This window comes from Chelmon rostratus, chromosome 1 (genome assembly GCF_017976325.1).
Source record: "Chelmon rostratus isolate fCheRos1 chromosome 1, fCheRos1.pri, whole genome shotgun sequence".
Classification (NCBI taxonomy): Eukaryota; Metazoa; Chordata; class Actinopteri; order Chaetodontiformes; family Chaetodontidae; genus Chelmon; species Chelmon rostratus.
The window spans coordinates 27009315-27032474 of record NC_055658.1 but is presented as its reverse complement, the minus strand read 5'-3'; the positions used below and the strand labels follow the sequence as shown (position 1 = coordinate 27032474).

The 23160-nt window shown below is 42.2% G+C and overlaps 1 protein-coding gene across 1 annotated transcript; it reads left to right on the top strand.

Annotated features, from left to right (window-relative positions):
* Window positions 1-3271: 3271 nt before the first annotated feature.
* On the top strand, window positions 3272-16872 carry muc15 (mucin 15, cell surface associated). The gene is made up of 4 exons (XM_041935459.1): window positions 3272-3468; window positions 8323-9125; window positions 11822-11992; window positions 15010-16872. Exons 2-4 carry the CDS (start codon window positions 8342-8344, stop codon window positions 15123-15125), a joined length of 1071 nt encoding a protein of 356 aa, XP_041791393.1. The 5' UTR covers window positions 3272-3468; window positions 8323-8341; the 3' UTR covers window positions 15126-16872.
* The last annotated feature ends 6288 nt before the right edge of the window (window positions 16873-23160 follow it).

Below are 23160 nucleotides of genomic sequence, written 5' to 3'. Positions count from 1 at the left end.
ATGAAAATGCAAACACTATTTATGCACTGTTGTAACTCTTTGACATCAAATGCATGCGCACATGCTGCAGTTATCGTTCTCTACCTGTCAGTATCTACATTCTACGGCATGAAGCAGTGAAGCAGCATGAAGGTGAGAGCTGGTTAAACTCTCCAGACGGAGGAAAACAGCATCAGCGGCTCCTTTTATTTTTTTATTGGCATGCTGATGTTAATCAGAATTAATTAATGGGTTAGGATGGATTATAAACAAATTTAATTTGCGTTTTAGAAAGCTACTGGAGCTTTAAAGACTTGTCGTGAGGAGCTATTGAGAATTTCTAAATGCATGAACAAAACCACATATAGAGCAATAAATGAATCATAAAGGCTAAACTTGTTGTATCTTTGGTTTCCGAGCCAAATTAATTCACTCATACTTTTAATTAATTTAATTAATTAATTAAGCTATTGACCTTTTATGTTCCAGCAACAAGGAACAACGGCCCTGTTGTTTTGCCTTTTAACTTCCTGTCTAAACAGGAAGTAGCAAAGCGTTGAGTTGTGTGATTGACGCCTGCTGCTTGTGCCAACATTTTTAGCAAATATCTGCTCAGTTTTACAATATGACGCTCAGTGTGAAGCACTGACAGAGCTGCGAGAAAAATGAGACTTTCTCCAGCAGCAGCAAACACTGTTTACGTCGCCCTGCTGATTAGATCAGTTCTCCTGCACAGCTCTGGGATCAGCAGGTCGTGCTACAGTTATAATATTCATGGAAACAGGGGTTGTCTGAGTGACTGTCCAGAATATGTGCTAATTCAATATTTCTTCGTCCATAAATCACACACACTCCAGTTTTTCTGCATCATGGTTTTATTTATTTATTAAATCAGATTCCAGACCAGCAAGTCAGCCGGTTTAGAGATTGTTTGTGAATCATCTTAATTAATTTTTACAGCCTGCACCATTATGCTTGAAACTTGTCTCTATATAAATGGCTGATGCAACACACAGAAAGCTAATTGAGCTATTTATAAGCAAGTTAACACCAAAAATAATTTCCCCCCTGAAATTGTCTTTTAATGCAGCATCATCAGTGTATGTGGTGTTGTCAGGTCACATGACCTCCTCAGAGATGTGGACGTGTGTTCACAAGCTTGAGAAACATATAGAACCAATATCAAGGCAGTATCAACAACAATGATCCACATCAGTACCACTTTGTGTAGAATTTTTACAGCATCTGTCAAAATATTCTGATAGAAGGAGCTGAAGTTTTAGTTTATAGAAAAATGAGACAATCCTGCTGAAAACTGTCTCTGTGTTGCTTCTCTCCGCCACGAAATGCTGAAACCCATCACACGGGGGCTTTAGCGTAACACTGCTGTGGCAGTTTGTCAGGGACTGATGTATTATTTTTGACTATTTGGGTCCAGATCCAGGAGATTATGTAAGCGACTGTGTAATGTGTTGCATGGTCATTTGTGTCCCCGCTATTACTGTAATCCTGATAATGACCTCAAATGATAGCTCGCTCTGACTTCAGCTTTATAGATTCAGTTCATCTGTTCCAGCACAGCTTTACTGCCAAAGACGAAACAAGAACAAAACTGGCTTTCACACTTCTACAACCCCGATTCCCAAAAAAGTTGGGATGCTGTGGAAAACAGAAATAAAACAGAAGGTGATAATTTGCTCATCCTGTTTGACGTACACTCAGTTGAAAACAGTACAAAGACAATATATTTAATGTTTGACCTGCTTATCTGCTTATTCTGAATTTGATGCAACAACATGTTTCAAACAAGTTGGGACAGGAGCAACAAAAGACTGAGAAAGTTGTGGAACGCTCCAAAAACACCTGTTTGGAGCATTCCACAGGTAAACAGGTTGATTGGTAGCAGGTGATAGTGTCATGACTGGGTATGAAAGGAGCATCCTGGAAAGGAGCATCAGTCATTCACAGTGAGGATGGAGCGAGGTTCATCACTTTGTGAACACATGATTGGATGAAGAATGTGACTACATGGACTCAGGAACACTTTGTTTAACTGTTGTCAATAAACAAAGTTTGTTTCCAAATGATTCTGTTTTATTTCTGTTTTAAACCCAACTTTTTTGGAATCGGGGTTGTGTCGGGCACTGAATGGAAGCTGACATAAAAATTGAATCATAAATGTGACAAGTGGCTGTTGAAGCTTTAAATAATGTATTTATCAGGTTTCAAAGTGCCCCACCTTTTTACTTTTTCATGACTTTTGTACGCTTTTGTTTGGCACTGAGGTGTGAAGCCTGTTTATCCTCTGTTCGAGATTTAGACGTTTCTATTATTCACGTCCCCGATGAGGCTACATGATCCCATTAGCTTCAAACACTGGCAGGCCACTTGAGGTGCCAGCAACAAGCTGTCTGCGTGCTTGGGACAGTAAGCCGCTGTGAAACCTCATTTATGGCAGCCTCCAAACAACAAAACCTTCACTGCACTATTCTGAATAAATGTCATTTGGTTATGCTAACAAAGCACATGTCCAGCGCACATCTGTCCAGACATGAATATGAATGTTTTTGGTCTGTGGTTAATGATATGTAAAACAGGTGGATGGTAACCAGACTGCGTTTGTATGGTGCTTTTCATCCAGTGTGTGTTACAGTTTATCCCTCACATGTGGACAGGACGTCTGCTGCAGCTATTGGGTTGGGTTTCTGTCCACTTAAAAAAACAAAACTTTGACTAATTTCTTAACAGTCTGAAGGAATTATACTTTTCGGCTTCATCAACAAAACAGGTCCTTGTTCTCGACTCACCAAAGCACAGCAGCTTTGAGTGCCACCTCATCATTCAGGCGCTTCGCGGCTCGGTCAACTGAGGAATGAGACAAAAACAATCCCGGCTCGTCTGACGCATGGTACCTGCGAGTTCACAAAGTCACACGTCACTCGGTAGCCTGATATAGACCAGAGACAAAGGCGTGGATGAAACCCGAGCTTGCCAGCCTCCTTTCTGTTGCCATGACGACAGCAGCCTTTTCAAGTGCCTCGGCTAGACAAAAAAAAAAAAAAAGGGGGGGGGGGCTCAGAGGACCTGTGGCCAGAAGCTCCACCCACTGGGGGAATTCACAGATCTAACCTGGCAACCCGGCAACCTGGCAACCCAAAATTAAAATAATCTAGTTATTGAGTTGGGAGCGTGAAATGAGGTGGTTACAAATCGACTCGTTCCCTTTCTCCTGTCCTCTAGTTCATTTCCATCCCTGTCCTGTGTGGCCTTTTCACAGCGTGCGACTGGATGTGGTTCAGGGTGTGTTGCTGTCGCTGGCAGGTGTAGAAGCAGGTTGAGCAGGTTGTTCCCTCCCTGCTGGGCCCTCCTCCCTCCTTCCCTGCTCCTCTCTCCGGGCCGACTGCTGATTCACTCTCACGCGTTGGCAGCTCAGTGAGCAGATTCTGTTGCCCGTGCACCTGTTCTCATCTGATATAGCCTAAGAATAAGGTAAGGATTTACCGAGGAAGGATTTAATTCTTTGTCTTATTTCACTCAGGAAACGTTTGGGGCTATAAACTGAATGAATGACATTTTTTTTTTTTGTCTAAATATGGTTAATAAGATTTGAGTCGCTGTTTTATTTTTAAGTTAAACTAAAAGACTCGGAAATAAGCTCTTTATTTGGAGATATATCAAAGTATAAAAATCATTTTTCTATTTGACAACTGAAACATCAATAATTTACACTTGAAGTGTGTAAAATGTTTTAAACTGGGCTCTACTTGGCGCTTTTTGCCACCGTTTCTCCTTTTTAAAGAGCGAAAATAGAGAATCAGAAACATAAATGCTCTCAGTTTCAATATGAAAATGAAAAGAGTTTGTCCCTGGGTGCCAAAACATCCCAACAATAAGCGACACAAATGCCTGTATGACATAAGCCAAACAGGAATGTGTACAATGTGGTTGCACAAGTTAGTCGTAATCCCACGCTATAAAAACAGTCCATTACAAGTAAAAGCCTTGCATTCATTCTTAGAGTAAGAAAAGAAAAGTGCTCTTTATTCAGATTGGCCCCTGTCAGTGCTGCTCGTGGTTTAATCTATGATCTTGTGTCATATTTTCAAACTGATTTTATGTTATATGTGCATCTTAATTTAGTAACTAAAGCTGCTAAATATGCAGAGTAGAGCGGAGGCTAAAGAAGGGTAGCATGGACTTAATGTGCGTAGTTACTTTCAGCTGCATCTTGCGATTTTGTCCAACACATACATGAGCCGTGTTATCATCAGTGTACAGCATCACATTAGAAAAATTCAAAAAAACGTCCTCAATTTTAAGGATTTTATGCTCACTTTAGGTGGTTTTTGCCTTTTTTGAGGACGAGTTAATGTGTTGTTCTGATGTAGAGAATATTTAGCCCACGTGATATGACATGAGCTATGTGATGGAAGCTTTCTCGCATTAATGCGCCAAACAAACAGACAAACAGACGTCCTCTTGTTGCTCTCTCTTCTTCTCCCATTATATAATGGTTTTCTGACTGGAGAATTAGCGCCGTCTACTGCTCATCTGGGTGAACCAACTCCTAATAACCGCATAGTGGCAGTGGATGGAAACAAGCATTTATTTGCATTTCCTTCAGTCAGTTTTCTTTAAATTTGGTTAGAATCTGTGATACAGTTGGATGGAAACAGAGCTACTGAGGTTGTACAACACACGAAATGTACAGCATAAATGAAAGTATATTAATACGTGACCATAGCAGAGGTGAACTTTAAACAAGCTGAGTGATTCACACCATAAATGTCAGGTAATTAGAGTCTGCATGTGTGTTCACAGTGTGTGCTGTGTTTCCTTTGGTCTGTGAGTGTTTATGTGGGACTGAAGTCACGGCTGGCAGAGCTGTGGAGGTGCTCGCTGGTTCAGACTCTGACAGACCAGCTGAGTGGGAACTCTTTTCAACAGGCAGCTTTCTCTGCGTGCGAAGGGTCAGAAGCAAACATCGCTGCCTGCTTCTTCGACCCGAGGCTCTTTGGTTGGACGTCGACGGCCAAACGCTCTCTCAGTGGGGCGGGCAGTTTGCTGCTGCAATTTCTAAAAACAGGTGGAGGTTTGTTTGACGCAGCTGTGCCCGACGTGGTGACGGATGTCTGGATATTTTTACAACGGACAGGAAGTGACATGCAGAGTTTACACAAAACTGGAATCACTGTTATGAAACTCAACGGCCCACACACACCACACACACCAGGCCAGAGTGGTAACGATCGTCTCAGGCATATATAGATCTGTGTGGGTCACCTGCAGCTTTTTTGAGACGAGTCATGGACTCTGCCAAGCTTTCTTTTATACTGGATCTACATTAACTCGTCGCAGTATGTTAGGATTCACACTTCAACAAGCTCTGCTAGTTAAAAAAAAATATCCTCACTATTAATATTTCATCATTTTAACTCTGATTCAGTCATTTAAGATCACTGTTTGGGGGGTTTTGCCTTAAACTGATGGTGTGTATTGAATGCACAGACAGAAAATGTTGGCAGGGAGAGAGGAGGGGGATGAAATACAGCAAAAGTTGTAGTTCAAATGCTAAACGTCTTAGCCCCTCCAAAAAAATCTCTATTCAAAAATTAACTTGATCCATTATATGGCTGAGAAGTTCTCAATTTCATGACCCTGCAACTTAGACCAAAATCACTGAACTGATAACATTTACACTTAAAAAGGTATAAAATTCATAGAGTTGTGAGTGTTTTCTTTTGATAATATCCTAAATGTCCTGCAACTTAGAAACGTGGGTGTCCTCTGGATAATCAAACAATGTCCATGTAATGATCACGAGTTTGTATTATTTCAACTTCCTTTGTGAGAAATTGGGTTTTTCTTGTGTCAATTTGATTCGGGCAGGTGGCCTTAAATACTACAATACCCATGAGCCTCAGGAGCTGAGACAATCCAGTTAAAAGCACAAATTACAATTTAAGCAAATTCAGTACGCTTTATTGTTGCAACTGGCAACAAAATACAGCACCATAGTTACCAGACTTATTTAAAAGTGACCCAGAGTCCAGGTTCACAGGTCCGAAGCCATTCATTTTTTATTTATTTGAGCCGTTTGATTGAACCTGCGTTCACGCAGCAGGCTGAAGCTCCAGCTACCCACGGCTTTTCCATTTGTTTCCCACAGAGTAGAAAAAACACAGAAACATGGCAGATGTGTGGATCAACAAGACAGACAGACAGATGGACATTCCTGCCTCGTTGGCCACTGACACTCAATACACTTGCTTGTTGCCATAATTATTTTAAGCAGTTTCACCCTTTGGAGGTGCAAAACGGGAGAGAAGTCGCTTGACTCAACAACAACCCAGGGTCACACGTTATATTAAGGTGCACATATTCACCATTAACTAGTTGCTTAGCATGCATATTAGGAGCATACTGGCTCTTTTATGGTCTTTATGAAGTATTTTTGAGCTGCTGGAACTGTAAATTTCTCTTTGGAGATTAATAATCATTTATTAATGGCTTATTCTGCATGACCATATTCTACAACCACTATGATATTAACTAAACGTTTTTCCATAATAACCTCCTAATTACTGCTTATTGATAGTGAGTTAGGAAGCTCTTGCTGATTAATTGTGACCTAATAGCCCTAACCCCCCAGAATAAGGCATTAATAAGTTATAAAGAGCCAATGAGGGTGAATATGTGCACCCTAACATACAGTGTAAACCACATTAGTTCTGTTCCATGTATTTTCAGTCAGTGGTGGCTTTATTGACTCATTCAAATACGCTAATATGCTATGACAGAAATGTGAAATCTCTGGTTTTGCATGTTCAAACCTCTGTTGCTGCAGGCCACAACATTACACACTTTAGACGGAGCCTTTTGCACTGCTCATAAGAATCAGTTCAGAACAAAGCAACCGATCAACAAAGTGACTCGCAGTGAGAGTGCCCCGCAGGGAATAACCAGAGCTGCTGTCATTTGTGTATTGGAGTGAAGCCGAGGGGAGAGCACATAGCTCGCAGGGCACCTGTGTAATTCCCGCTGCCAAGAAGTCGGTGGAGACTGTGCTGAACTCGCTGTGTAACGGTGTAGGGATGACTGCGTTGAACTCCACCACGATGAAGGCCTCGATGAAGCAGCCGGGGATGTTGTGTTCACGACGTTGCTGTCCAGAACTGAGCAGTTCCCTCAAAGACCGGAGGCTCAAGGATTTTCATTATGACTCGTGTCAGTGCGGCTGACCTGCGCCTTTGAAGCAGGTGATTTTGTGTTTCTGGAAAACAGGAGCAAACAGAGATGTCTTGTTGCACACTGAGTCTTTGTGTGTGGTCAGGGAGAGTTTGAAGGCTGTGATCAACACAAGTCTGACACCTGTGGCTCCTTCCTGATGGCGCTTATCTTAGGCAGGCGGTAAATGGACTCGCTGGGACGAAGGAGGAAACAGAAAATAACCAGAAAACACTTCTTCTTCGCCTTTTAGTTTTCACTCGAAGTGAAGATGACCTCAATCTTACATACTGACTCAAAGTTACAAAGGAAGGACTTATTACAATTATTACACTTCGTATGAGTTTATCAGAGGAATGACGCACAAACACTCACAGTGAACGCTTGTTTGCATGGTTATAAGAGGAGCCTTCCACATGTTATGTGCTGGAAAAATGTTTACATATGTTGTTCTTGCTAAATGAAGCTCTTCTTCGTCTGTTTGTTGCAGTGAATGAGTAGATCGCTGCTCTGTGTTGATCATTTCAAGTCATTTTGACATATCCTGGATATACTGTAGCGGACTTTGGCAAACGGATGCAAAGTCACATAAATACTGATAAAACAATTTTACCTCAAGATCCACTTGCACACTCGTTCTGGAGCTCTCAACCATATCACATGGTCATACTATTAAAGGTACAATTATTTTGAGCACGTTTACGACTTGCTTCCCTTTTTCGACCTTGGAAACAGCACTAAGTCAAATGATGTCTGAAGGTTCCACAACACCTGAACAAAGTTGATTAGCGGATCAAGCCTATGCGATGTAATAAAGCTAGCGAGTGGATATTGTTTTATAAGCAGTGGTTTTCAGGGACAGGAATGAACTGCGAGGCTCAGCAGCCTTTAGCATCTGTATGAGACGCTGAATGGTTTGACAAAACGTTGGCATTTGACGTCCTGGGAATGAGACCAGGCCCCGATCACATCATTTGCATTAATTAGTGAGCACTCACATCTGATGTACTATCACAGTGTTCAAATGTGAAACTGCTCTTGGCACTTTGAAAAACACAATGAATTATATTTTATATGATTAACTGAAAATGTTTTTTGTTTACTCTTGTGTTTCAGAGTGAAACCAGAGGGGGAAATGGAACGGTATTTAAAAATCACAGCAGGCCTCCTTCTGCTAGTCCAAGCTTTTCACTTGGCATCGCTCCAATATACAACTGAGTCTACGGGGCGGACAATTGATATAAGCTGGCTCCGTGAACTAAAGACTAAAAATACAGCTGGAAGTCCAAATGCTGCATTTCCTGGAGAGGAGACAGAATATGATCAGAGAACTGATGGAACTGCTCAGGAGTCAAGTAATGATTACAGCAGCGGGATACCATCTGGCTCCATGGCATTATATACTGAACAAGAGGAGAATGTGTCCGACCCTGATAAGGATGCTGATGACGAATCTGATGATCTGACTGTTGTCAGGGCCACTGTGCCCCCCACAACTCAGACAACCAAACAACCTAAACCGTCAAACACCACCATTTCCCCAACTACAGCTCCCACAAACTCAAGCCAGCTCAACATGACGGGCACCAAGAAAGAAACGCATAACTCTACAATGACTCCTCAAAACTCCACAGCACAAAACTCCACCAGCGTTTCACACAACTCCACTCCCACTAATGTACAGACCGCGGCTCCAAAGCGCAACGCTACGCAGGAATCCACCACAAAACAAGACAAAGGCGCATCGTTAACTAACGCTACACAATCTACCAACAAAACAACAGTGACGACCACTGCGGCGCCAGAGAGAGACGAGACGCCCACCACGTCTTCATCCACGACTGCCGCCGCTCCGAACACACCTGAGAGGGCTAACAGGACAGAGAAAGGCTCAGCCTCCGGGGGCAGCTCAGAAAGAGGTACTGCTGCAGTCTCAGGTGTCACAGTATCTGGTGCACATTTCTGTGTCTTCCCAGCAGCATGCAGCCCAGTCACCAGAACAAAATGCTCATATTGTACAATCCTGCAAACCACGGATGTGTTAAAATTGTCAATCATGTCAACGTCTCTACAATAACCAGACTTTAACCACAGCGCGACATAAAACTGAAAATTAAGAATGTGTTGTTCGAACTTATCCGTGGTTTACAGAAATGTACAATGCCAGCATTTATTGTTGTGACTGGGCTGCAGCATGATGTCACTTTATAGACAGATATCAGAAATTTCAAGCCCTCCTGAGCGACTTGTGTTAAAGTTTGAGCAGAAAGGCAACAGAGTCGGCACAGAATTCTATACAGACCATCTTTAGAGACTTGCTTTGAAAGTAACACTGTGCTCATTGCTCAAGAGCACAGATCACCGTTGCTAGTTTTCTACATCGCTTTTTTTCCACCCTTTCCCTGACCCACATTTACCTGCATCTATTTTCCCACCGGCAGAGGACAAACTCCCCTTCTTTCAAAGGAAAAGGTTGGATTGGGTTTCAGCGGCTATCGGTGCAGCCACTATGAGTGAAGGGGTCTGTTACACCCACCTTTTCAGCAGGACAATGAAACCCTGTTTTAGTGGCAAAAAAACCTGAAAAAGGGACTGAGGTCAAAGATACTTGTGCTGCCTCTTTGCAGGGGCGTGAGACTAGTCTTTGGTGTCAACCACCAGATCAGTAAGATAGGACTGGAAAAGGCTGCACATACACACCAGTTCAAAACCATCTGTCTTCTGGAGAAGCTACTTTCCTGCAAAATATATGTGGGCGAACTCACTACTGACACTATGGCAAGGGGAAAAAAAGGGCTTCAGAAAGCTGGTGCGAGGTCAGGATTAAAATAAAACCCACATCATATGGACAGATGTGACAGCAGGACATAACACTAACAGATGACGGCAATAAACAGCGGGAAAACAGTTGTGAAAGTGTGGGCAACACGGGAAGAAAAAGCTGCTCCACAGTCACCATGACAGGGACCGTTTTAACACAAAAACTGCACTAAAGCACAGACGATTGAGTAGAGATCAGCATCGAGTTTATAGATATCAGAATCAGAATCAGAAGTGTTTATTGTCATTATACAAGTGCAACAAAATTATTACACATTACATTCGGTTACAACCCGTCCCAGAAGAGGGTTGGATATGAAACCACAATGAAAATATCCATTCAGTCCAACTGTGGGACCTTACAAGACCAGGGCAGCACACAGTTATTATAATGACATCAGGGCCTCTATGAATCATAATCATGTTTCATCATAATACAACAAGACTAAGAGCACATCTATGAGGCATTACTTTGAGCTAAAGGCTAACATTAGCATGCTAATATGCTCACAATGTCAATGTTAGCATGCAACAGCAGGTGCAATGTTTACCATGTTGGCCAGCTTAGTTTACTGTAACATATTAGTATGCTAACATCTGCTAATTAGTGCTAAACACAATATACAACTGTGGATGTAGGTATTAGATGGAAAGTCAAAGGCACACCGAAATAATCACAGTTCATAATGACATGGACGTTATGGCAACCCATCCAATACTTAGAGATAAATTTCAGACAAAATCAAAAATTTCAAACTTTTGGTGCTGCTAGAGGAAAAGTCAGGGGATCACCATAGTCTGTAGGATGCGCCCACAGGGCCTCTTTAATGTATATGTTCAGTGTTTCCATTCAATAATAGAACTGAGCTTTATTAGACCAAAGTGGTTGAATATTTCAAAACTTGACATGATTTACTGTAACCTCAGCAATAATACATGCAGAGTTATTGCAAAATCTTTACTTAAAGCAGATTCCTAGCAAGAATAAATTAAGACATAGCTAAAACAAGTACTTCCACTCATAGTGCATCATGTCCACCTTCAAATGAAGCGGAAAAAAGCAGCGATAGAAAACAAGAATGGTCTTTTGGTTCCACCTCCCCCAGGTTAGGGGTAAATTGATCCGAGCAAGTGGGTAAATTGAGCCATTTGTAGATAAACGGAGCCACTGAATTATTTATGTGTGAGTCCTGATAAAATACAAATGTAGTAGTTCTGTGTCAGAAGATGCTGGAAACAATTCTGTCACGTTCACAAACTGCCTTTTATCCACTGCTGCTGCCCCGGACCCAAACAGTGAAGCTGAGGAAAGTTTTACATTATGTTAAAAGAAAAGACAATGTTAGCACTGGATGTCACATCTTTCATTCTTCATTTCACCGTATAGCTGCCATAATGTGAGAGCGCTGACGCTAATGCGTGCAGGTAATTAGCTCGCTGCTATATTTACACGTAAAGAATTCATGGAGAACTAAAGTAATGTTCAGTCACATGTCACCTTATGGAGATGAGCACAGCCTGCCGCCTTAAAATATTCTAATGTATTCAAGAAATTATCATGATTTTGGCATGTTAATTGCATTAATTATCACAGTGCAAATTAGACAAATCTGTACAGCTGACTAATTGGGATGTGTATCTATGCAGAGTGCTGCCACTGGAAACACAATTTCAAAAACGCATTTCAGCAATAATTATCTGAAAATTAGCCCTCAAAGACAGCAGTTGATATAAATAATTTTACTGTTGACAAATTATTTATCACTGTCTGTCGACCTCTCTTTCTCCAATAAAGGTTTGGAATCAGATACCCACACGAGTAAAAGAAACGGAGCGTGGGGGGCTGTACTGGGAACAGGGGTGGCTGTGGCCTTTCTGGGACTGGTGGCCTACCTGATCCTGAAAAAGAAAAACCAGATGGGTTTCTCTCACAGGAAGCTGGTTGAAGAGTATCCTTCAGACCCAGGTATGTTAGCTCTGACACCCCCTCATACAGTAAATGGTAAACTTTGTTGGTATTTGAAGAGAAAATTCCACCCGGGGACATATGTAATTACACTGTTATCTGTGATCGCTTGATCAGGATTTAATTAGGGTTTCCAACTTGAAAGTCATATTAAAAACCCTCCGGTAAGTGGAAGGAAGATTGCAAACCCTAAATGTAATGCTAAAAATAAAAGACTAAATATTATGCTTATTATTATTACTACACACACACACACACACACACACACACATACACAAACTTCCTTCAGTCACTTTTCAAGAAATAACCTGGACTTGCATTCATTTCCTGAACACTTTTTCTGACCCTAACCTCTACTCGCTTAAACCCAACCCTAACCTAAACCTAACCTGCAGAATCCACCGACACAGCTTTTGTCCCCAGTGCCACCAGACAGTCCCCCATTTAACTCTTCAGTCTGAACTGTGTCCCCTAAAGTACCCAAAGTCACACACACACACACACACACACACAAATGTGTAACTACATCCTGCTTTAATAAGGTAACCTTACCATGCAAAATAGGATCATGTACTATGACAGTTTGCAATTTGTCTCGTTCTTGCATGAACTTAATGAAAGAGAGCATTTTGTTCAGTTCCTCTTCACTCCCTCATGCTTAACCTCCGCTAGCTGAAATGAAGCTGCATGTTTTGTTTTGTTTTTTTCTGCTGCAGCACACTGGTCTGTCTGCATATTTAAGATGAGTCAGATTACATCCTAAATGGAAGGGTCCTTAGGCCCATTTCAAACATACACTCTAAAACACTGGTGGAGCAACACCGAATTGATCCTTGAAAAACATGCCGGCGACGCCCGGAAGCAATGTTCCAAAAGAAAGTGGAGAGAAAGCTCTGTTGTGTAAAACAGCTCAAAAAATTATTCAAGAAAGGCTGAATCAAGGTCAGCTGGGCGTAGAAACTCAAAAACCTTTCGCCTCTCATCCGAGGGGCTACTTTAGTTCTAACTGACTGGTGGGGAGGTTCAGATACATCAAGGTCATTGATACCACCTGGTTCTGAATGCTCCTGCCTGCGTAACTGCAGTCGTGAGAGTTGCTGGAGTCACCTGCAGACAGGTGCGAGCAGTTGCTAACTCTCAGGAAAGGACAGTATTGTAGGTGGGGTGTTATATCCTTCCTCCACTGCTGAGGGAAACCATCCCTCAAGCTGTAGTTACCAATAAGTTACAGGCTAAAGGAGGATTTCTGACCACCAAAGACCTTGTTTTTTGCTTTTCAGTGATAACTAATATATCAGCAAATGAAAACTCACTTAAAGGATAACTTTCGTTTTTTACAACCTGGACCTTATTTGTAGCATTAAATGAGACCATTTAGACACCCAGACAACTTTGGTGGCATTTGGAGTCGTTCTGAAGAAATTAGCCCCAGAGGAGCGGCGCGTATATCTGTATAATGCGAGTACTCGGGGCATCCATGCGCAGCCTCTAACGCATAATCTGCGGCGAAACTCGTTCATATTCCAATATTGTTCTGATATGCTGGTGCTATTCCTCTCTGAGCCGGCGGTCGGCTAGTTTAGCTGTAGTTTGGCACAGCTATGGTTCGTTATTGCGTATTTGTAGCCGACCGCCGCAGAGTTAGCCGTGTTGTGGCTGGCTGCTCGCAGTGCACGGCGTTCGTAAATGACGTCATCCACGTCAGAAGTAGCTGTCTAGAGACACTAGACGATGTTGATGACATGCCACCACGGGCTCAGAGGGGAATAGCACCAGCATATCATAACAAAATATTGGAATATGAACGAGTTTCGCCACAGATTATGCTTTATATAGAGGCTGCGCATTGGTGCCCCAAGTACTCGCATTATACGGATATACGCGCTGCTCCTCTGGGGCTAATTTCTTCAGAACGACTCCAAATGCCACCAAAGTTGTCTGGGTGAGTAAATGGGTGTATTTAATGCTACAAATAAGGTCCAGGTTGTAAAAAACGAAAGTTATCCTTTAATACACAGTTTGCTTTTTGACAGCTGGAATGACTACATGTGGCCTCAGCTCTATTTTAACCAACCTTTATTACCAAAGGCCAAGCACAACCTACAGTACACATACAGTTCAGTTTACTTCACAGCCAAATATTACACATTTGCCCTGGCCTTTTACAATAAATACAACAAACATCACCCTCTATTCTTAGACCCTCAGTCTGGATCAGAAAAAGCTCAACTTTAACCGGAAAATAAAGGGTTTGTTTTAACTTGTTATTTACAGTAAAGTCAGCCCATGCTTTGCTCTTATTTTTTGAATTTGTTATAACATCAGGGATTGATTATTCTTTCCTCCCCGGAAATTGGGGTAAAATTTTCGGAGCAGACCCTGGAGGACTGGCAACCCTGTCTCCGCGTTGCAGTTGTTATTTTGTAGTTAAGCGTAAGTGTATCCACTTACCTTCAATCTGCCTTGTTTGCTCGTACCTCAGTTAGGTGTAGTGGTTTCCGACATTTCCCCAAATGACTTGCAAAAAGCTCCACATAACAGGTGTGAACCTTTGGTATTCAGTACTTGTAGGTGCAGAGGACAATGATGATTTACTCAGGAAAAGAGCTTTGTATGATTGGTTCCTTTGAATGCTGGTTCAAAATGGAGGCTCAACAAGGGAACCCTTGCTCTTTGATTCTGGAGGAATTTGGCCAGTAAAACCACACTTACACACAAACGGTGGACTGGAAGTATATCAATAGGATGTTGCATTGTGTATTTTTGGCCAGACATATGTGAGAATAACAACATTGCATCCCTAAACAACAAAGTAGACCCATAACTGCCACAAATACAGTAACTGTTGTATTATAGCAGTAATTAAAGTGTTTTAAGGTGGATTTTTCCTTCAGTACCAAGTATAGTTAAAAGTCAAAAACAGGAAAACGGAAATACAGACTACTTTTCTGCATTATACAAGGTCATAATGAGGCATGAGTTCAATACAAATGTTTAATGTTTGATGTAATTTCTAGTTCTCAGATTAGACAACAGCGAACCATTGGACTTGAACTTTGGTGGTTCGGCCTATTACAACCCAGGACTCCAAGGGGACAGCATCCAAATGAACAGCCTTCCAGGACGCCACTGAAAGACTCCCAAGACCAAAATCATCATCATCATCTCCCTTCAATGAAAGTCTGCCAATTATGCTTTACTGGCATTTGGTAGACAACCCAGAATGTGGAGTTTTGTACATAAATTGACTGAAAGTGACATTTGTGGATGGAAATTACAAATGAGTTTGAAAAGGTCTGTTGTCAGCCACCACAAATGATACTTATGTTAGATTATGCATTGTGCTGAGTAGATTTATTGCATTGAAGTAGAGGGATCGCTGAAGGCAATCTATCTGAACTACACTGCAACAGCCAAAATGAACTGTCAGCCATTTCTATGTGTTGCCAAAGGGAATCAAATGTCTCTCCGAGTGAAGAATATTCTTTGCGGTCAATGAAGGATGTTAAAAATTAATATTGGTTCTAACTTTTAGTTTCATTTTAGTTATGTTTTTGTGTGGATAGGAACCACAAAAAACTGTTAAAGACAAACAAATACATTTGCATATGATCAGATCAGCTAAAGAGAAGACACCAGAATGTGACTCCTGCTGATGCAAAACATTTGCAGGGAAAAAGTGCTGCTGCTCTGCAGCCTCAGTAACAGTTGACACAGCTGGCTCTCAGAGGCCTTTGCAACAAAATTCAGAAGCCACAGTGAACAATAACATTATCCATATCAACAATATCCTGCTGTTATGGCATAAGGAAGGCAATAATGAGTTAAATTTGAACTGCGCTTTCAGATATTCCACAACAGGCACGCACAGCCAGAGACTGAGAATTGAACCGTCAAACCAAAGACTTGAGTTTGTTTTTCTACGCCAGCGAGGGAGGTGGAGGGAGGCTGGATGCTGTTTTGTTATTCATAGACTGAGGTTTTGGTATTCAGGAAGGGAGTTGTGTATTTGGTCTTAGCACTACTCAGTAGCAACAACTATATCATCATAATATACTGCTTAGATCTTCTGACCTCCAGGTGTCCAAACAGAGATTTAAGTTTCTCGTAGCGACAGCGTGCACCTTGGAGAGTTACACCGCGTTTACCTGCTGCATGCCTTGAGAAAAATCAGAACATACCTGATGCAGAATTTTTCAAAACTGTTTTTTTTTATTGTTATGCTTCTCCTAAGTTTGCTTTAACTTTGAGTGACAACCTTCAGCAAGGAAAGTGTCTCCTTTTTTTTTTTTTGACTGAGACAATACAGCTGGGCAAGGAGGGAATAGGCAGGGACTGCAGCTCTCTATGTATCTAATGCCATTGTACCATAAACATCTAATATTTCATAATTGCTCATTTCTAAACTTGCTTACTTTTCTACGTTATATAAAAAAAACAGACTTTTTTAAGTGTATATGTGAAGAAAATCCATCCAGAAAATCCATCTTCCTGCTGCTTCCATCCTTTCACTCATCATTACCAGAGTGAAGCCCACACTCAATCAATATGCGTCCTTATTATGATTGATATGTACCTCAGCTTGGCCTAAACAGCCAACAATAACTCTGAGATGTGTGATTTTTTTGGGGGGGTGGTTAGATGGTTCGGAGGCAGGCGTGGCAGGTCTGCTTCCTTCCTCGTCCTAATTTCAGACATCAATCAGCGCGAGAGGCATTTTGTCTGATGGAGAGAGAGGAGCTTTGTGTCGCAGTGCTGAGGAACCACAGTGATGACTGCAGAAATGATGAAGGGCTTATGGATAATGGGAGACTTCTACATCGGTTACCACTGCTTGTGAAGTGTAATGAAACTTGATCATGCCTAAATAAACAACCAAACCCCTAACAATGTCTTCTTTGATTTGATATTAAATGCTTCCAGGTGAGTTCTCCTCCCAGGATATTCAAGGTATTCGAACAGAAATGGTTCTTTTACTCATTAAACACACACAACAACATGCATATATACACACACTGCTTATTCAGTAACAAGAACATATTTGCACAAACGAGGGTTTCGTTCATTCATTACAGAAACGTGCTCTGTGGAGAGATTGTGCCTGCTTTAATTAAGCACAACAATTTAGGATGTGACTGTTTGGCAGGGTGCTGAAATCAATTAACTGGCGCCAAGTCCTCGCTAAAGAATGTACATATTTCATTGGAGGGTATTGGCAGGTTAATTTACACTTCCAGCTGAGCCAAATTAATTCCAATGAAATTAAACGATCGCTATCTAAATTGAGGCTATGTCAACTTTATTATTGGCTAAATTCAAATTCATTTTCTTCAAGTTAACTCTCTGGAAATGAGTTTAACCTGAAAGATTAGCCTGCTGTAATGACCCAAATCACAGTCTCTTTATCAGATGAGCCTCTACAACAATTAAACGGTCAACAGTGCGTTATGCTGGAATCCTGTGATTTTCAGTGAGCATGGGGTCTTTACCTCAGGGTGGAGGCTGAAGGTGAGAGGACCAGGATCAGGGACATAAACACCCAATCATACTCCAGGTGAAAGCATCTATACACTGTTTTTACTTCAAAGCATCGATACTGTTACAAACAAACTAATTGGTGCAGTATCTCTGTGGGTAGTTCATAATATCACTTCAATTCCAACAGCCACACAGGCAGTTAACAAGCTGTGCTCTGATTACAGGACGACCTGCTGCTGACGGGGGTTTTCATAGTCTAATCATCTGCCATCACCACAACTGCTTCCACTTTCCAGGTGGTCAACTAACTTAGCGGCAGCAAGGGACTGAAAACGCTGAACGCTGCGAACGGACAGATGTTTTAAAGGAATAGCTCAACAAGTTTGGATAAGCGCTTATTCGCTTTTTTCGACAAGAGTCCGATGAGAAGAACTCCTTTGCAACTGTTTTTATATTCCTGAGGGACTGTTTCATACTCTCTTTCACAACTCTATCGCAAATATGTAGCTTGAGCCTGCAGCCAGCTAGCTTAGCTTAGCACAAAGACTGGAAGAGAGGGGAAACAGCAAGGCTGCTTTCATCCAATGGTATCTAAATCTGCCTGTGAGGACCTCTAAAGCTCACTAATTAACATGTTGTATATTGTTTCTTTTGCATTTTGCACGGGTTATGTTTCAGGATCAGCTATCAGTGGAAGTTGAAGGAAGTTACTGGAGTGTATTTCCCAAAACATGAAATTATGTGGTCTAACACCAAAGTGTGTATTAGACCTGCTGAGCCACTAGAGGATGGCATGCCAGCGCCATGTTTTGCCTCACTTAGGCGTGAAAAGTACATTCGTGGATGAGCTATACAGTACCAGCAGGGGGCGATGATGATGGAAGTGGGGTAGAATGGTGATCACAAACATGACCTTCACGCAGGAGACCAGGGCTCACTTCCTGTGAGAATAACTAGTGACGATTATTTTAAGTAGGTCGTTATTTTAAGCCAAACCATGATCTTTTCCTCAACCTAGTAGTTTTCTTGCCTAGACCAAACCAAACTTCAACCGTCACCTGAAATGTGTCCTGGCAAGCTTTGGCGTCACTGGGTACCTCTTTAATGCATTTTTTCAACGTGCAGGGTAGTCTGACTTCTATAGACAGCCCGTTCTTACTCCCAACACGTCAAAAGAGCAACAAAAGTTGGTTGGATGGGTCAAACACAGGACTTTCATACAGGAGACTGGTGTTCATGTCCCATGTAAAACCAAACATGAGGGCTGATTTTGTAAGTGAGATAATGTACATAACTAACTTGCGCATGGTGCCTAAACCGAACAAAAGTGTGAACATTTCACGACATTAACCACATTTCTTATTATTCTCAACAAGCTTCATTCTGAAAGAGTAACCAGACGTTGCTAACTGGACTGAGGAGCGCTGCACATTGAAAAATTATGCTAAAGGGTTTGCCAGTGTCTTAAAAGGTGACGCCAAGGGGTCCTGATGAAGTGACCCTGGTTGTTTTTACACTTACGTAAGTAAAAATTTGTCCCCATTGCCAGATTCCGAGTCCAGGGATTGGGGCGTCAGGGCCCCCACCCACAACTGCCACCCAAATCCCACTGCATCGGCCCCTTCTGATCCCTCCTGTGGGTGATGGGCCTACTGGAGGGCGGGCCCACATCGCTCCTTCAGACTGTGCCCGGCTGGGCCCCGTGGGTGAAGGCCCGGCCACCAGGCTGCGAGCCCCAACCCCAGGCCTGACTCCAGGGTGGGGCCTGGTCACGCCAGTCTGGGCGATGTAATGGTCCTTGTTGTCTTTTCTTTCATAGGGGCTGTGGAACCGCTCTTAGTCTGACCCATCACCTACGACCTGTTTGCCTTGGGAGACCCTACCAGGGGCAATAAGCCCCAGACAACATAGCTCCTAGGATCATTTGAGTACTCAAACCCCTCCACCACAATAAGGTGGCGGTTCATGCCCCACCAGAAAGAGGCCCCGGGGAAGACCCAGGACACGCTGGAGGGACTATGGCCTGGGAACGCCTCGGGGTCCCCCTGGAAGAGCTGGAGGAAGTGTCTGGGGAGAGGGAAGTCTTGGCATCCCTGCTTAGACTGCTGCCCCCGCAACCCGGCCCCGGATAAGTGGACGAAAATGGATGGATGGATGGTAAGTAAAAATTTGACACAGACATGGTGAACCGGCGGGTGTACTACACGCTCTGGTGTGATACCGGGTTGTAACGGTACCCAATGCCATGTGGGCTTGCTGAAAAAGGAAGTAATGTCTTGTATTGGTGTTTGTAGGCTACACAGGGATGTGACATGCTCCAGTCAGAAGCACACCATGGAAGTTGACAGCGCTTCTCCTGGCAACACCGGTCCCTCAACTGTCAGTCAGCCGTTGCCATGGGAACCAACGCCGAGAGACCCAAAGCATAGATGATGTTTCCATGAATATGTCCAAAAACTGTGTTATCCTATTCTGAAAAGTGGACAAAAACATGCACAATGGCTGCAACATCATCAGAGTTTGTATTTCCTTGCTTAAAAAGTGAGGAGAATTTAAATTTCAGGTCTACTTTAATGTCTTTAATGCAGTAATGTTGTGTAATGATGTTATTTTCTGAATGAAAATGGTCTGCGACATGAGTGAAGATCAAAAGAATTTGTTTCTGTTCTTTTCTTCTCCTTGAAAGGAACTTAATGAACAGAATATGATGGGAAAAGGCACATCAGTGTTTGGTATAAATCAGCGACATGTCCCAGTAGACCTCAGATTCCCCACTTTTACTTGACAACTGGGAGGAATGGTAGGAAGGGTGCATATGGAGGCTGATGTGCAGCTGCTGTTTCCAAACCTGCACAACTAATCCGCAGAGACAAATTCTGGTGAAATAAAGGACAGATTGAACTCGGGTTTGACAACACATTCAGCTAACAGCTAAACAGCTGCAGTGTTTGACACAACCAGGAAATATATTCATTTGGTGGATTTGTGACACAGAAGGAGAACTTGAGAATTTCAGAATTAAGTCTATTTTTCAACAGGTAAAATACTAATCATTTTAATAAGTGAAATGTTAAATGTCAGCCTTGCTTGTTGCATGTACAACTCACAATGCCATATTTTCCTCCACCTTTTAATTTTAGTTTAACCATCTAGCTTTGACTTCAAAGGTTCAATAAAAAAATGACAGATAAAGATCAAACTGAGACATCAGTTACTTCAAATATTCCAGATGTTGGCATTATCACCAGATTGTCTCAGCACGCATCACAAAGACAGTAAAACAATATTACCAGAAAACACTCTACACTTTGACTCTCTTGCAGACAGTTACATGAGAAGATTGAGACCACTCTCATGTCTGTAAGTAAAGTATAGAGCTGGAGCCAGGAGGTAGCTAGCTTAGCTTAGCATTAAGACTGGAAGCAAGGGGGAAGAGCTAGCCCTGCTCTGTTCAAAGTTCAAAAATCCACTTACTAGCACCTTTATCCCTTTTGTTTGTTTAGTATGTACACAGACAGAAATGTAAAAATGATTGTGGTTTTATTAAGTGCTTTAATTAATTCTTAGCAAATATCAGTTGTGCATCAGCAAATAATTCCACTACATAACTTCTTCTCAAACTGCATATATATTTTTTTATGTTTTTTGTACAGATTAAACAAATAAGATATAACAGCATTAACACCTGAGTCTTCGGAGTCACCTGAGGCCAGGTGTGAATGACAGTTGTTGGAGTTGCTACATGAGGCCAATAGTAAAAAATGGCTAAATCTCCTGGGAAGACATGACAGGACAACATTGTAGGTGAGAGATAAGTGGTGTCATGGTCCTCCTCCTCTGTTGAGAGATGGTTTCTCTATTTTCACATAAGTAACCTCCTTCACTCCTCTTTCAAACCATCTGTCCTCTCTGTCCAAAAAATGTGCCTTGTTGTCCCTTATGTGTGTCCCTTGTCTGTCAGGTGTAGGTGAACTGCTGACCTGAGGATTCAGTCCTGCTGTGTTGACCGCATGTTGGTTTAGTTTCTCTGATATACAAGTCTGTGCATTCCTCACTGCGTTGGACTGCATGCACATTTCTTGAGTTTGGGTGTGCGGCCCTCCTGGTGGGACAGTTTCTGTCTCAGTGTGTTGCTGGGTTTGAAAAACACCGGGATGTTTCTCAGGTACTCCAGACGCGCAGTGAATGACGATGCCGCAGCGTTTCTTCTTCTTGTCTTCAGCACCTGCAGTGTTCATGTTTTTCCTGGATCTTGCAGCTGTTTTCGTAAAGGTCCAGTCAGGGTAACCTTAAGCTTTAAGTGCATCCCTCAGATGTTTGTGCTCCTTCTCTTGGGCCTGGACACTTGTTGTCATCCAGGTGTTGCAGGGCTCTGACAGCTCCTAACTGCTGCTCCGGTGGGTGGTGAGAGTCAAAGAGGAAGTATTGTTCTGTGTGTACTCCAGTGTGGAGGCTCCTGGTCTTTTCAGTGTGTACAGCACAGTCCAAAAAGGCTAAGATGCTTCCCTTGCTGCCGTTATGCTAAGCTAATTGCCTCCCTGTTCTAGCGCCATACATAACAATAATAACTAGACAAAAAGTAGCATATCCACCATTTGTATAACAAAGCAGCTATAAGTGAAAATAAGAGAAAGGCATGATGACAATAGTAATATATACCAGCATTAACGATAAAATGAGAAAACAATGAGAACAATGATGATTAAACTGCAGTTTTATTAAGGGAACGTAGCTTCCACAGAGTATCCTCACTGATACATCAACCAACAATACAAATTAAGATCTGAGCTGAAGTGAATCAATAAGACAAAAAATGCAGTCTGAACCAGGCATAAAGATCAGACCGAAGTACCACAACAGCTTTAATACCAATAGCCTCTACGATTTATTCATGTTTAAGTGACTTCCAGAAGGAAAGACTATTTTTTACCTGTTTAAAGTTAATAGGAAACACATTGTCATGTGCTATACCCCAGACAATAACTGGTATATACGTGTTTTTCACAGAAGAAAAGAGGCGTGTTACTCCATATGACAATTTGCATGAATGGAACGAGGGCTTGGTTTTAATTTAGCTTCCACAGTTGGAGCCACAGTAGTCGTTTATTGCATCTCGCACATATTAGTACAGTAAGACGAATGAGGAACTGATCTGGCAGCTCTGTTCAGTACATTTTGTGTGGGTTTTTTTGGGGGGATTGTTATCAGCAGCAATTTTTGTGTCAGTGCCAGAGTATTCGCAAACATCTAAAGTGATTTCTTTTTTAATTGGGCAAACTAAGTTTAAGGCAAGCCCTCAGGGAATTAACTAAGCGAGCACAATATTCCCGAAATGCTAAACTAACGTACTGTATGTGTGTGATGGTATTGTTTTGCATTTTAAAAGCACACCGACAGCTCAGACTGTTGTGACATTAAAGGGATTCCTGGGGTGTGTTTAAAAGCTAACTCAATAGGTTATGACAGTGAGAGTGAGAAATGAGGCCAAACAGCAGGTTAACATTCTTGCTCTGTCACCGCCTCGTCGCACCGGTCGCCGGCTCTCTGCAGCTTCTACATTACCCATGTGTCTGCCAGGGTATTGTCTGTCAGGGATCTTTCCACACTGGTTGCTGCTGCTGTTGGGTCACTGGGGTGGATCTGAAAGGTTAGCGTCCTCCTCTGACAGAGTCCGTTCTGGGGAAGATAAA

Excerpts from the sequence above, each read along its gene's own strand:
- muc15 (XM_041935459.1), top strand. The coding sequence starts at position 8,342 with ATGGAACGGTATTTAAAAATCACAGCAGGCCTCCTTCTGCTAGTCCAA. Across the intron at positions 9,126-11,821 it reads CGGGGGCAGCTCAGAAAGAG|GTTTGGAATCAGATACCCAC; the intron begins GTACTGCTGCAG and ends TCTCCAATAAAG. Across the intron at positions 11,993-15,009 it reads AGAGTATCCTTCAGACCCAG|TTCTCAGATTAGACAACAGC; the intron begins GTATGTTAGCTC and ends TGTAATTTCTAG.